At 36.5% G+C, this 15,148-nt stretch overlaps 1 protein-coding gene across 1 annotated transcript in view; it reads left to right on the top strand.

Moving 5' to 3' along the window:
• Nucleotides 1-14,362, top strand: part of LOC113924953 (sulfotransferase family cytosolic 1B member 1) — a 32,718-nt gene extending 18,356 nt beyond the window's left edge. The window contains exons 5-8 of the mRNA XM_027599339.2: nt 933-1,059; nt 1,934-2,028; nt 5,794-5,974; nt 14,140-14,362. Coding sequence (XP_027455140.1) covers nt 933-1,059; nt 1,934-2,028; nt 5,794-5,974; nt 14,140-14,261 — 525 coding nt within the window. The 3' untranslated portion in view covers nt 14,262-14,362. The remainder of the gene's footprint in view (nt 1-932; nt 1,060-1,933; nt 2,029-5,793; nt 5,975-14,139) is intronic.
• Nucleotides 14,363-15,148: the final 786 nt, after the last annotated feature.

Below are 15,148 nucleotides of genomic sequence, written 5' to 3'. Positions count from 1 at the left end.
AAAATCTCCTGTACTCCACCAATTCATCCCCCTCTCGTCCTAACCTGGCAACCACTGATCTTTTTTATTGTCTTCATAGTTTTCATGGAGGCAATAAAAAATACATAGACCTTCTATGTATAGAAGGTCTAACTATATGACCTTCTTGACCTTCTGCTTTTTCCAGAAGGTCATATAGTTAAAATCATATGGCATGTAGCTTTTTCAAATTGCATTCTTTCACTTAGTAATATGAATTTGAGGTTCTTCCATGTCTTTTCATGGCTTGACAGCTCATTTCATTTTAGTGCTGAATACTATTCCATTGTCTGGCTGTATCCCAGTTTATTCATTCATCTATTGAAGGACATCTTGTTTCCTTCCATGTTTTGGCAATTATGAATAAAGCTGCTCTATACATCCATTTGCAGTTTTTTGTGTGGACCTTATTTTTCAACTTTGGATAAATACCAAGCATTGCGATTGCCAGATTGTAGGTAAAACTATGTTTAGCTTTGTAAGAAACTGCCAAACTGTCTTCCAAAGTAACAGTACCATTTTTGCAATCTCACCAGAGATGAATGAGAGCTCCTGTTGCTCAACATCCTCACCAGGATTTGGTGCCAGTTTTCTGGATATTGGTCATTCTAATAAGTATAGAGTGGTGTCTCATTGTTGCTTTAATTTTCACTTCCCTGATGACATGTGATATGGAGCATCTTTTCATACTCATTATAATTTTAATGGCTATAATATTTGTTGTGATACCTCTTGTTTTTTTTCTTAATGTTAGTTGTGTCTTCTTTTTTGTTAGTCTTACTAGATGTTTATCAAGTTTGTTCATTTTTTTAAAAAAAGAGACAGCTTTTTGTTTCATTAATTTTCTCTATTTTTTCCTGTTTTTAATTTCATGGATTTTAATCCATGTGGTTTTCTTCTTTTTTTCCCTGAAGATGATTTATCTGGCTCGAAATGCCAAGGATGTTGCAGTCTCATATTACCATTTTGACTTAATGAATAATTTGGAACCTCTCCCTGGTCCCTGGGAAGAGTATCTGGAGAGATTCATGGCTGGAAATGGTAGGTAGGCCTGGGCTTGAAATCAGTAAGTACTTTTCCTTTTTAGTAATATTAATAACTATTACTGGTGTGACTTTTCCTATCAAAATATTTACTTTTCCAAACCAGTAAAAAGTACATTTAAATAGCATTAAAAATTAGATTAACTTAATATTTTACTATGACATCAGTATATAAATTTGGTATTTAACATTGGCTTGATGAAAATATTCTCAAATGTTTTTTCAGTTGCTAGAAATCTATTCTCAGTTCCAGTTACAATGGGAATTGTTCAACTTGCCCAAACCGAGCTGAAGGCAGATGCCCAACGACTGAGCCACCCAGGCGCCCCTGCCCAAATCTTCAGTTAGATATGTTATACATATATTTATAGGATTTAGGTAAATAGTTAATATGAGCAGTAGAATGGTTTCCTTCCATGTGAGGCCAAGTAAAACCCATACGGAGGCCAATGTATTGGAATGCTTCCTTTGTACTTTATATTGTTTTAATCTTACTATACATCCATAAATGGCTGATTTATTATATATATGTATATAAAGATTTTATCCATTTATTTGACAGAGAGGGAGAGACAGGGAGAGAGGGAACATAAGCAGGGGTATTGTAGAGGGAAAAGCAGGCTTCCCGCTGAGCAGGGAGCCCGATGCAGGGCTTGAACCCAGGACCCTGGGATTATGACCTGAGCGGAAGTCAGATGCTTAACAACTGAGCCACCCAGGTGCCCCAGATTATATATATTTTTAATTGGTCTTATATATTCAGTTCCCTTGATTACTAAATTCCACAGAATATTTGTACAATTTGATTTATTGTTTAGAAACAAACTTTAATTTGATGAAAGGTTATGGTAAGACTGTTTCTCTGGTTTTAGTGGCTTATGGTTCCTGGTTTAATCATGTTAAGAGTTGGTGGAAGAAAAAGGAAGAACACCCAATACTTTTCTTGTTCTATGAAGATATGAAAGAGGTAAAATCATAAAAATTCATTCTGGATAATTCCCCCATTACATCCTGGGGTAAAGGGTTAATATATATTTTCAACTTAATCTATGGAGTAAAAAAAAAAAAATGATGTGATTATATTGCCTCTTCTCCATGCCTGCTTACCCAAATCTTGCTAAGATCATTAGTGACTTCTAATGGTGAAATCCATGACATTTTTATCTTCTTGTACTTTTTAACCATTGTGTTTATTGTGAGCACCTTCTCTTGTTGAAATTCTTTCCTACATTTAATAGGTTATCACGCTTTCTTGGCTTTCCTGTGGATCTCTATCTGTCACTTAGCTTTCTTTATAAGCTGTTTGCTACATTTTGGTGATCATACCCATGCCTACTGTTGCCAAAACTCTTTATGTCCCAATGATCCCCCCAAAACTTCATTTTAACTTCTACCCTAATTCAGACCCACGCTTTTATTAAAATGACCCTTAAATTTAACACCTTCAAAACTAAACTCATCTTGCTTCTCTGACTCCAACATTTAATCCTTTTCTTCTTTTATTCTCTCTTGGTTAATGATGTTATTTGTCCATTAATTTTCTTTTTTTTCCTCTAAATTTTTTTTTAAATTCCAGTTAGTTGACATGCAGTTGACATGACATGAAACATATTTGTTTCAGGTAGAGAATTTAGTGACTCATCACTTACATACATGTCCATTAATTTTCAAAATTTGAAAATACATTGTCCTTGTTGACTTCCATATAGTGGATATGGTTCCACTATATTGTGAACATCCCATTGGTTCACATGCCCTACCTATTATAACTTTCAAATCCCTCTCCTTTACTTTCTTACTATCTCCCTCTTAGTTTGGGGACTCATAAGCATTCATTTAGTTTCCTGTATGAACTAGTATCAGTTCAAATATTGCTGCAAAAGTTCCAGGCCTAGTCTGAGGCCATTTTACTCAAATTAGGCAAACACACACACACACACACACACATACACACACACACACACACACACACACACACACACACACCCCTGAGAAATATGTGGAAACCAAGTTCCTCTATTTGAAGAAGATTGGGCTTACAAATGAGGATATATTTCAGACTTTCAGATTCATGATGTAAGGTACAATATCTACCATTCTTGAAACTACATTCACAGTACAGAATATAGCACCTTACACACATAGGGGCTCATAGAATCACTTGTATGAATAATTGATTGCTTGAATGAATAAATAAATGAATGAGCAATAATAACAAACATCTTAGAAACATCAATCTTCCTTTGCTTAGCAAAAATCATGTTCCATGTAAAATTTCTCTTGATCCAAGTATTTCTGAAAAACCCCAGGGTATTCTCACATCTAACACTTTTAACAAAAAGAGTCCTCTGAATTTTTCTCTTCTGCCTCGGCTCCCACCTTCCATCACACTTGTTTGCAACTCCTAGAGAATCTATCATTAAAACTTTACTATTGCCCATTTATACAGGGCTTGAGGCAATTAATTTCCAGTTTGCTGGCAATATGCAGCTGTGAAACTGAAGTGGTTTTATGAAAACACTATTAAAAAGTGGTGATATCCCTTGAATATTTGATTAGCCAAAGTCATGAATTCTTTATAAGGAGAAAATTGTCCTTCTGTACACTTTCCTTACTTTCTGGACACTAGAGTAGCACTTAATAACTTTATGAAAAGAGCAATTTTAGCTTCTAAATATAGTCTCTTTTCTCCATAGGATGGGGAAATATACTTTCTGGGCCAGGCTGGTGTCCACATTCTGAGTCCAACATCATGCTGCCCCCCACAGGACACTCTTGTGTCAACCATTTCTCTCCTTAATTCAGCTAAAATGCGTTATTCAAATACACTCATTCATACTGATTTACAGTCTGTCCCAATCAGCTTTATAAGCGTATCTAGATCTTTTGAATCCCACTCAAACCTGTACATTCATAGTACTTGATAGATGGTCTTTTCCTCCCGTCATACAGTCATTTTTAGACAATGTTATATAAAGAAGTTTAACAACAGTAGAACAAAATCATAGTTACATATCAATAATAAAATTCAAAGAAAAGTCTAATAATTGACATTGGTTTATGAGCTTCTGCATAAATTCTCAGTCAATGAGGTGAAAGAGAAATACAACAGAAGGAGATTCAGTAGGTACCAGCACTCTGATTTCACTTCTACTGTAACATAAACTAACACTCATTGATATTTTGGAGGCAGCCAGATTATTCTCCAAACACTTTGAATCCCTAATAGAAATTGCTCTCTATTTGCCTCTCCATCTGTGGTTTTCCTACTACCATTATTAACTTTTCTTTTGGCCTTTTTCCCACTATCGTCATTTTTGACCCTTTACTTATTCCAAGCACTCACACCCCTTAATTGGTCATCTCATTCTGCTCTCATCAAGGTCTGAGACATAATATATTGCCAGAACTTCCCTTGTAAGGAACTCCCTGTCAAAACATACACATGTGTATACAATGAACACACACACACAGTTAATGACATATTATTAAATGCTGTGGCTTCCCTGCATAAGAGATAAAGTCCAAATCCTTCAGTGGGACATCCAAGGATTTTCTCATTTTTACCCCAATTTATCTTTCCAATTTTATAGCCTCTCTTATTCCTATGAACAACTCAAACCTAACGTCAACCACTTTGCTTTTTTTTTCCTCCCTTCAAAACATTATGAGACCCTATACCACCAAGAATTCTGACTATTTTCTCTACTAGAAATTCACTCTCCAACACCTCAGCAGACCCACACGTCATGGTAAATTCCGACTCATTTTTTTCAACTCAGCTTGGAAATCACCTCAAAATATTTCTAGATGTATCCATATAGAGTTAAGTTTAGCTTCCTAAAAGTTATAAATATTAAGTTTATGTCATTAGAATCTGGAAAATGATTCATTTCTCGGATTTTGCTGTTTGTATCCCCAAGAGTTAATGAGTAACTTAATGCACCTTTATTGGAGTTTTTTTAAAGTTTTCATTTATTTATTTATTTATTTATTTGAGAGAGAGAGAGAGAGAGAGAGAAAGAAAGAGTGTTAGCAGAGGGATAGGCAAAGGGAAAGGGAGAGAGAGTCTCAAGCAGACTCCGCACTGCGTGTGGAGCTTGATTTGGAGCTCAGTCTCATGACCCTGAGGTCATGACCTGAGTTGAAACCAAGCGTTGGATGCTCAACTGACTGCACCACCCAGGTGCCTCTGGAGTTTATTTTTAATAATTTATGTCCAAGCAAGCTCTAAGGTATAAGTACCCTAAGGCAAACATACTTAAGTTGTTCACAAATTTATTATTTTTGTTTTTAAATATTGTAATTAAAAACAAGAAAAGAATTTTGATTGAGAACGAATAAATAAAGGCTGGAAGAATAAAAACATACTTGGTCCCTAAATATTCACTGTTAAATCTGACTACAACTTGAGCTTAAAATAGCTGTTATTTTTTTTCCAAATATTGTTAATATTTAGCCCAAGCTTTGCTCTTATTGTACTTTTGATATAAACTAAAAATATGAAATTTAGAATAAACAAAATATTTCATCTATTTTTGCCAAACATAAATTATTGATTTTTTCATGATTTATATGATTAATTTAAAAAAATTGATGACCCAACAAAATATGGATTGAATATTCAGAACCAACATTTAAGAAAACAGATTATAGATATTATAGTTTTCACATTATGTTAATGATGTTTTGTTTACCGTTTTCTTGGGTATGTCTCTTTAACCACTGATAGAATCCGAAGCGGGAAGTCAAGAAGATTGTTAGATTTCTAGAGAAGAATTTGAATGACGAGGTCTTGGATAAGATCGTCCATCACACCTCATTTGAAATGATGAAGGATAACCCTCTGGTGAATTATACACATCTACCAAGTACAGTGATGGATCATAGCAAATCCTCTTTTATGCGTAAAGGTAAATATTTTGCTGAGTTTAATTTCCCTTTTCACTTTCTTATGAATTACTGTGAAATGAGAAGTAATGATCTCTAACAAGTTACTTAGCCAGTTTTGGCACCATTTTCTTCATCTGTAAGGTAAGGACACTAAAAATACCTACCACAAAAGTTGTTGAACCAGATTAGAAATTAGGAAATAATGCATTATAAACCTGTTACCAGAATACTTTGGGTATTTGATGCATATTTCTTCTTCTATTTACTATGCTACTAAATGGGAGTAGTTTTCTCAATTCTGATGTGAGTCATTCTAAAATTGTTATTCCTAAATCTTAAATCTTTGCCTAAATAGGCATAGGCCTCCCTCTTTTCCTCAGGGATAAATTAATGTCATTCAATACAAGACCATCTGCTTTAAAGACCCCATATCACTTAGAAACAGTATTATTATTAAGGATTCACAAAGAGAAAGGACTTTTCTTTACCCTATGAGAAGATTTTGCTCCCTAAAAATAGTCTGAATTATAGAAACCATGGAATCTAAATCTAATGTAAAAAGATAACAATAGAGGAATATGGCATTTGCTATTGATTCCACTGAAGCAAGTCCTGCATATTATCCTTATTGTTATGATTTGTGTCAAAAATGTAAATTATTAATGATAAAAATAATACACTTAACAAAGTACTAACTTAAATTTGAGAAGCTATCCACCTAATAATGTCTCCCTCTGTTTTCAATATTCTTTATTGAAGTAGAGATGAAGGGGTAGAATTTCAATTGTTTTGCTAGGAAGTAAACATAACCCTTAAAATGTACTGTACATATGAACATATGACTGAAAACCCTTGATTTTCAAAGAATTATATGGTTAAATTTTTTCTAAAACATTTTTCTAGATTACTTATCATAATAGCAAATAGTCCTGGTGTTTTCAAATTGTTTTTATTTTCAAAAACATTACATTTAACTTTTCAAAACTAACCTCTGGTATAAGGAGGCAAAGTAAATTTTTCATTGTAAATGGTGTCTAAACAAAGACTGATGCTCACATACACACATTTTCTGATGGAAAAAATCAGGAAAAAAAAATCCTCCTTAACTAAACAAGGCAAATTCTCATTTTGTTAGATTATCTGAATGTAACTTCCAGGAGGGTTTTATTCCCAGTCATATGAAAATTGATACCACCCCATGATACCTCATTAGGGTATAGAGGTAGATAAAACAAGTTCAGTATCTGGATTCTATGTTTCTCCAACTTCAAGCAGAAAAGACTACATGCTAGTCTCATAATAGAGACGGTCTTTACATCCCCTCTGGAGGTGATAAAAAGACATACCCTTTGTGGTCAGATTGATGTGGGGTTTATCCAGGCTTTGCCACTTCCTGAATCTATGACTTTGAATACATTTAATCAATCTGCCAAAGGTCTGGTTATATCACTGAAAATATGGAGAAAGTAACAAGATCTGTGGCATAAGTTTTGGGGGAGGATTACAGTAAATGACATGTAAGCATTTGAAATGTTTTTTCTGACTGTAAATAATACATTAAAAAGTAGCCCATCTTCTTAGTCTAAGTAATTCAAGATTTGTTTACTAATTTATTTATTCATGTAGTCAATAAACATGTGAATAATACCCATTTATTTGTTCATTTTATGTTTAGGAAACACTCTTCCTGAACACCTGTATGCAGCACATATTCTCTAGAACATGCAGTGATGAATGACACATGCATTTCCTTTAAGAAGCTCATACTATAATGCAAGAGGCATGCATGTAAATGGATGCTAAACAGGGTTCAAAGTGATGTATGAACAAGGGTTGGGTACACTCAGTCTTGAGGGATGCCATGTTGGATAAATCAATTTCATAATTTATTTTTTTAATTTAATTTTATTATGTTATGTTAGTCACCATACAATACATCATTAGTTTTTGATGTAGCGATCCATGATTCATTGTTTTCATATAACACCCAGTGCTCCATGCAGTACATGCCCTCCTTAATACCCGTCTGATTGCTGTTGCTAGGACTTCTAGTACTATATTGAACAATAGTGGCGAGAGTGGGCATCCTTGATGTGTTCCTGATCTTAAGAGAAATGCTCTCAGTTTTTCCCCATTGAGGATGATATTCTCTGTGGGTTTTTCATAGATGGATTTTATGAACTTGAGGAATGTTTCTTCTATCCCTATGCTCTGAAGAGTTTTAATCAGGAAAGGATGCTATATTTTGTCAAAGGATTTTTCTGCATCAATTGAGAGGACCATATGGTTCTTCTCTCTCCTCTTATTAATGTGTTCTATCACATTGATTGATTTGTGAATGTTGAACCACCCTTGCATCCCAGGCTAAATCACACTTGGTCATGGTGGATGATCCTTTCAATGTATTGTTGGATCCTATCAGCTAGGAATTTGTTGAGGCTTTTGGAATCCATATTCATCAGGGATATCAGTCTGAAATTCTCCTTTTTGGTGGGGTCTTTGCCTGGTTTGGGGATTAAAGTAATGCTGACCTCATAGAATGAGTCTGGAAGCTTTCCTTCTGTTTCTATTTTTTGAAACCGCTTCAGGAGAATAGGTATTATTTCTTCTTTGAATGTTTGGTAGAATTCCCCAGGGAATCCGTCAGGCCCGGGATTCTTGTTTTTTGGGAGGTTTTTGATCACTGTTTCAATCTCTTTACTGGTTATTGACCTATTCAGGTTGTCAATTTCTTCCTGTTTCAGTCTTGGCAGTTTATAGGTTTCCCAGAAGATATCCATTTCATCCAGGTTGCTCAGCTTATTGGCATATAGTTGTTGATAATTTCTAATAATTGTTTCTATTTCTTTGGTGATAGGTATGATCTCTCCCTTTTAATTCATAATTTTATTAATTTGGGTCCTTTCTCTTTTCTTTTGGATAAATCTGGCCAGTGGTTTATCGATCTTATTAATTCTTTCAAAGAACCAGCTTCTAGTTTTGTTGATCTGATCTACTATGTTTCTGGTTTCTAATTCACTGATCTCTGCTCTAATCTTAATTATTTCTCTTCTAATGCATGACTTAGGCATCGTTTGTTGATTTTTCTGTAGTTCTTTAAGGTGTAGAGTTAGATGGTGAATTTGGGATTTTTCTATTTTTTTTTTTGAGTGAGGCTTGGATGGCTATGTATTTCCCCCTTAGGACCACCACTGCTGTATCCCATAGGTTTTGGACCAATGTGTTTTCATTCTCACTGGTTTCCATGAATTGTTTAAGTTCTTCTTTGATTTCCTGGTCGACTCAAACATTCTTGAGCAGAGTGGTCTTTAGTTTCCAAGTGTTTGAATTTCTTCCAAATTTTTTCTTATGATTGAGCTCCAGTTTTAAAGCATTATGGTCTGGGCGCCTGGGTGGCTCAGTTGGTTAAGTGACTGCCTTCAGCTCAGGTCATGATCCTGGAGTCCCGGGATCGAGTCCCACATCGGGCTCCCTGCTCAGCAGGGAGTCTGCTTCTCCCTCTGACCCTCTTCCCTCTCATGCTCTCTCTCTCTCATTCTCTCTCTCAAATAAATAAATAAAATCTAAAAAAATAAATAAATAAATAAAGCATTATGGTCTGAGAATATGCAGGGAATAATCTCAATCTTTTGGTATCGGTTGAGACCTGATTTGTGGCCCAGGATGTGGTCTATTCTGGAGAAAGTTCCATGTGCACTTGAGAAGAATGAGTATTGTGTTGTTTTAGGGTGGAATGTTCTGTATACATCTATGAGGTCCATCTGGTCCAGGGTGTCATTCAAAGCTCTTGTTTCTTTGTTGATTTTCTGCTTAGGTGATCTGTCTATTGCTGAGAATGGAGTATTGAGGTCTTCTACAGTTAAGGTATTATTATCAATATGACTCTTTATTTTGGTTAACAGTTGGCTTATGTAAATGGCTGCTCCCATGTTGGGGGCTTAGATATTTACAATTGTTAGATCTTCTTGTTGGATAGACCCTTTAAGAATGATGTAGTGTCCTTCTATGTCTCCAACTACAGTCTTCAGTTTAAAATCTAATTTGTCTGATATAAGAATTACTACCCCAGCTTTCTTTTGAGGTCCGTGGCATGGAAGATGGATCTCCATCCCTTCACTTTCAGTCTGGATGTATCTTTAGGTCCAAAATGAGTCTCTTGTAGACAGCATATGAATGGGTCCTGCCTTTTTATCCAATCTGCAACCCTGTGCCGTTTTATGGGAGCATTTAGGCTGTTCACCTTGAGAGTGATTATTGAAAGATATGAATTTATTGTCATCATGTTGCCTGTGAAGACCTTGTTTTTATAGTTTGTCCCTGTAAATTTCTATTGTATATCACTCTTGGGGTCTTTCTCCTTTTATAGAACCCCCCTTAATATTTCTTGCAGGGCTGGTTTAGTGGTCACATATTCTTTCAGTTTCTGCTGGTCTTGGAAGCTCTGTACCTCTCCATCCATTCTAAATGACAGGCTTGCCGGATAAAGTATTCTTGGCTGTATGTTCTTCTCGTTTAGTACCCTGAATATGTTTTGCCAGGACTTTCTGGCTTGCCAGGTCTCTGTGGATAGGTCTGACGTTATTCTGATGTTCCTCCCTCTGTACATAAGGAATATCTTCCCCCTAACTGCCTTTAAGATGGTATCCTTGGTTCTAAGATTTGCGAGTTGGCCTGTTTTCCTTGGTCTTGGGGGTGGGTCCTCTCTGCCTTCAGGACACGAATGTTTGTTTCATTCCTCAGATTAGGGATGTTCTCAGCTATGATTTGCTCAAATATATCTTCTAGTCATCTCTCTCTCTCCACCCCTCAGGGATTCCAATAATTCTGACATTGGAACGTTTCATGGTGTCACTTATTTCTCTGATTCTATTTTCATGGATTCTGAGTTGTTTTTCCCTGGCCTCCTCTTTTCCCTTATAATCTATTAGTTGGTCTTCAAGGTGACTAATTCGTTCTTCTGCCTTGCTTACCCTAGCTGTTAGATTATCTAGATTAGATTGGATCTCATGGATAGCATTTTTAAGTTCTGCCAATTCAGCCTTCATTTCTGCCCTTAGAGACTCTATGTTGCCATTAATTGATTTCAACATTCTAGCTATCGTTTAATAATTGCTAGCCTGAATTCCATCTCCGACATCTTGGTTATATCTGAATCCATTTGTAAATCTGTGGCATAAGTCATAGTCTCTGAGTCTTTCCTATTTTAGGGGTTCCTCCTCCTAGTCATTCTGTTGAGGCGTGATTGAGGGAGTGTATAGAGTCCAAATTATTGACCATAACCCAAGCAAGATGCACCTGTTTTCTAGGAAACTTAGGGTTGCTGGCCTCTTGTTTTCCCAGCCTGTCTTCTGGGGGAGGGGCCTGCCTTACTGTTACTCAGGCAACCCTGTTTGGGCAGAGTTGCCCTGCCCCCTGTGGTGGGGGATGGGCTCAGTGAAAACAGGTTTTTTGGGGGCATTTGTTCTCTGGTGGCTTTCCCTGGTGGTTTTCTGAGTCTCTTCCAAGAACCAGAGTAGAAGAGACCGTTTCCAACCCTCTGCCTCAGAGCAGAGAGATCACAGTCTGTGCTTCAGTGAGCTCTCCAGGCTCCACTATCTCCATTTCTGTCTGTGCTGCTATAAACTGCAGCATCCTGGGTTGGGCGCCCCTCTGCAGCACTCCCAGTCCTCACCTCCAGATTGGGGTATGTCTCTGCCCTTTCTGCTTCTAGAACCACCAGCCACCCCAAGTTTGCATGCAAGGCCCCACTCCAGGTTTCAGTCTGGGGGGCTGCCCTAAAGTCCTTTCCCCACTGCTACTGGTCTGCGAGTCTGTGCCCGGTCCCCAGCTCGGGAGGCTATTGCTCACTGGCGGTGTAGGATCCCCATGGCCAGGTTCCCTCCTCCTGCCATTTATCCTCCAAAATCTGCCTGCCGAATCACGGCTCCCTGCTTCATACCTCGAAACCAACCACCTGCGATATTCTGTTTGTAGAGATCCAGATCTATCTTCTTACATCTCAGGCTGATTTTGTGGGTGTTCAGAGTGGTCTGGTAGATATCCAGCTCAATTCTGGGGACTGGTTGGAATAGGGTGCCCTATCCTCCACCATCTTTTCCCAGGCCCCCAGTCTATGTAATTTAAATCAATGTCATAATTTAATCACACAATAGTAAAAGTAGGAAGAGGACAGATAATGTCCAGTGTTTATACTTGTGTCCCAAATTGCAACAAAATGGTGCTCGCTTCGGCAGCACATATACCAAATTGCAACAAAACAGAAAAATCTGGGCTTTGGTCAGCATTTACTTTATCAAAAAAATTCTTATACTTCCCTTACTCTTGTGAAGCAAGTGTGCTTGTGTATATTATATAATTAATACTCAAAATAGAAAATCATTAAAACACTTTATATATGACTTTTTATTGTTTAATTAGTGCTTTTTGTTTTTAATGAAATCTTTACAGATGAGCTATTCCAAATATACGCTACTATCACATTACAAAGAGCCCTTACCATTTGGTAAATACAGAGCAAAATATAATAACCAGGGAAACAACATTGTTTATGGGGATGTTTTTCATTAAAAGGATTTGAAATCTTCATCAAGCCATCATGGATTAATGCGGCTTGCAATTCAATAGGACATATTTAATATTGCATAAAATAACAAAGCAAATGTTTATCTCCAAGCACATTTACAGTTTATTAAGAATTTATTTTTCAGATAAATATTTATCAGCATCCAAGTATAAGAAGTTAAATTCAAATTTGTTCCCAAAAGTCTTGCTTTTGTACAGATGGTTCAAGAATGTTATACATTTGACTTTAAACGCTATTCTTCTCATCTAAAATGCAAATACAGTATAAGTCTAGTGAACTCAGGGAAAATGGTATCCTTCAAGTATCATACCATCTTCATTAATAAATTCATAGGAAATGATACTTATCAACTTTTTAGTTCATGGATGGGTTGTGTTGATGACCAGTTATTTGTACAGTTTCCCAAACGAATTCATGAAATAAAATCTGCCCTGACCATTGATTGAGTGTTCAGTAGTAACCCTATGACCCATGACAAACAGAAACACTAAAAGAATCTCTTTCAGGAAACTATTGTATGGTCTGTAAATTGAGACAGGAAAATTAACCCTTCTCAGAATGTATCTTTAAAAGTCAGTCAAAACCATAGTGAGATATAACTTCACAGCTATCAGAATGGCTAGTATCAAAAAGACAAGAAATTACAAGTGTTGACGATGGTGTGGAGAAAAGGAAACACTTGTGCACTGTTGGTGGGATGTAAGTTGGGTTGGTGCAGCCATTGTGGAAAATAATACGGAAGTTCCTCAAAAAATTAAAAATAGAACTACTGTATAATCCAGCAATCCACTACTGGGTAACAAAATGAAAACACTAATTCAAAAAGATATATGCACCCCAATGTTCACTGCAGCATTATTTACAATAGGCAAAATATGGAAGCAACCCAAGTGACCATCAATAGATGAATGGGTAAAGAAGATGTGGTATATACATACAAGTGTATACTACTTGCCATAAAAAATAATAATAATAAAACAAAATCTTGCCGCTTGCAACAACATGGATGGATCTAGAGGTTTCTATGCTAAGTGAAACAAGTCAGAGAAAGACAAATATACAATTTCACTTATATGTGGAATCTAAAAAATAAATAAATAAAACAAAACAAAACAGAAACAGACTCATAAATACAAAGAACAAACTGATGGTTGCTAGAGGGGAGGGGGTGGAGGAATAGGCAAAATAAGTGAAGGAAATTAAGAGGAACAAACTTCTCATTATAAAATAGATAAGTCACAAGGATACAGAGCACAACAAAAGGAATGTAGTCAATAATATTGTAATAACAGATGACAACTCCACTTATCATGGTGATCATTTCTTAATGGATATAAGTGTTGAACCACTATGTTGTACAATGGAAACAAATTTAATATTGTATGTCAACTATATTAAAAAAAAAAAGTCAGGTTCTATTTAGCTCTAAACCATCTTTCTAGATGGCAGGAATGACCAGTAAAGGAGAAATGGCATTTTAAAGTATTCAAATACAAGAAAAGTTTTTCTTTAACTCTTTGAACCTTTTCTTTTGGTATTCATTAGATTTCCTTCATAATGGAAATACATTATTCCTTAATATGTTTTCTTATTTATTTTTAGGGATAGCAGGTGACTGGAAGAATTACTTCACAGTGGCCCAAAATGAGAAATTTGATGTCATTTACAAGAAGGAAATGTCTGGAACCGAGCTTCAGTTCCGCACAGAGATTGAGTCTATGTGACCAATCTGAAGAACAGAGTTGTAATTTGTTAAAATGGGGGCAGTTATGACCCGACTTGGGCAGTCAAATGGATTTATAAAGGAGAAAATGTGCTTTTAAAACAGATTTGTGTGCATGTCATCAATCAGGTCTCAGTTTTGCTCCTGACTCAGCTTCCAAATTCCCTAAATTTAGGGCCAATTGTTTTGTTTTTGTAGGATATTCCTGCCTTTTCCTAGACTAGTACGGACAACAGAGAAAGTACTTATCTTATTCAACCTCTGTGTGTTATGGCTTAGAATGAAGTTTCCCTCCTCCCTATTAACATGGTCTAAGAAGTGCTGTTTGCATGCTGACACTACATTTCTTAGCTCTGCCCCCATTCCCTTTGCTGAAAATTTGACCCAGGACACTCTGTTCCACTGCTGTCTTCTGGGTCTCAAGTTGTTCCCTGAGTCATAGCTCATCTTCTTGCAGTGCCACTATTTGGATAACACAGCTCATGTCCCAGATGATGGGGTTCAGATCTCGGAAGGTTGTTCCTATACCTAATTTCTAAGCATCCAAATTTTTAATTGCTGAGCATCTAATTTCTGGGTCTCCATAGGTGAAAGGTCTACTTACATTGGTCTCCCTAAGGCTCTCCCATGGGAACTGTAGCTCTGCTCTGAGAGCCTGGACTGAGACCGCTACTTGCTTCCTGTGGAGAGTCCTTCCTGATCTCAACAGGCTCTTCCAAAATTTTGAGAATCGCCTATTGCCCTTGGCTGGTCTCCATTCAGGAACTTCAATTACTTCATTTTGTGAATTTTTTTTGGTGGAATTTCCCAGACTGGTACCTGAGGGGGAATGTCTGTGTTAAATCTCCATTATGTCCTCCAGACCCCATATCCCTTCTATGTACCATC

Source organism: Zalophus californianus, chromosome 2, assembly GCF_009762305.2.
Source record: "Zalophus californianus isolate mZalCal1 chromosome 2, mZalCal1.pri.v2, whole genome shotgun sequence".
In the NCBI taxonomy this organism is placed as follows: Eukaryota; Metazoa; Chordata; class Mammalia; order Carnivora; family Otariidae; genus Zalophus; species Zalophus californianus.
Note: the sequence above shows the minus strand (reverse complement) of the source record. Positions and strands in the feature narration are given on the sequence as shown.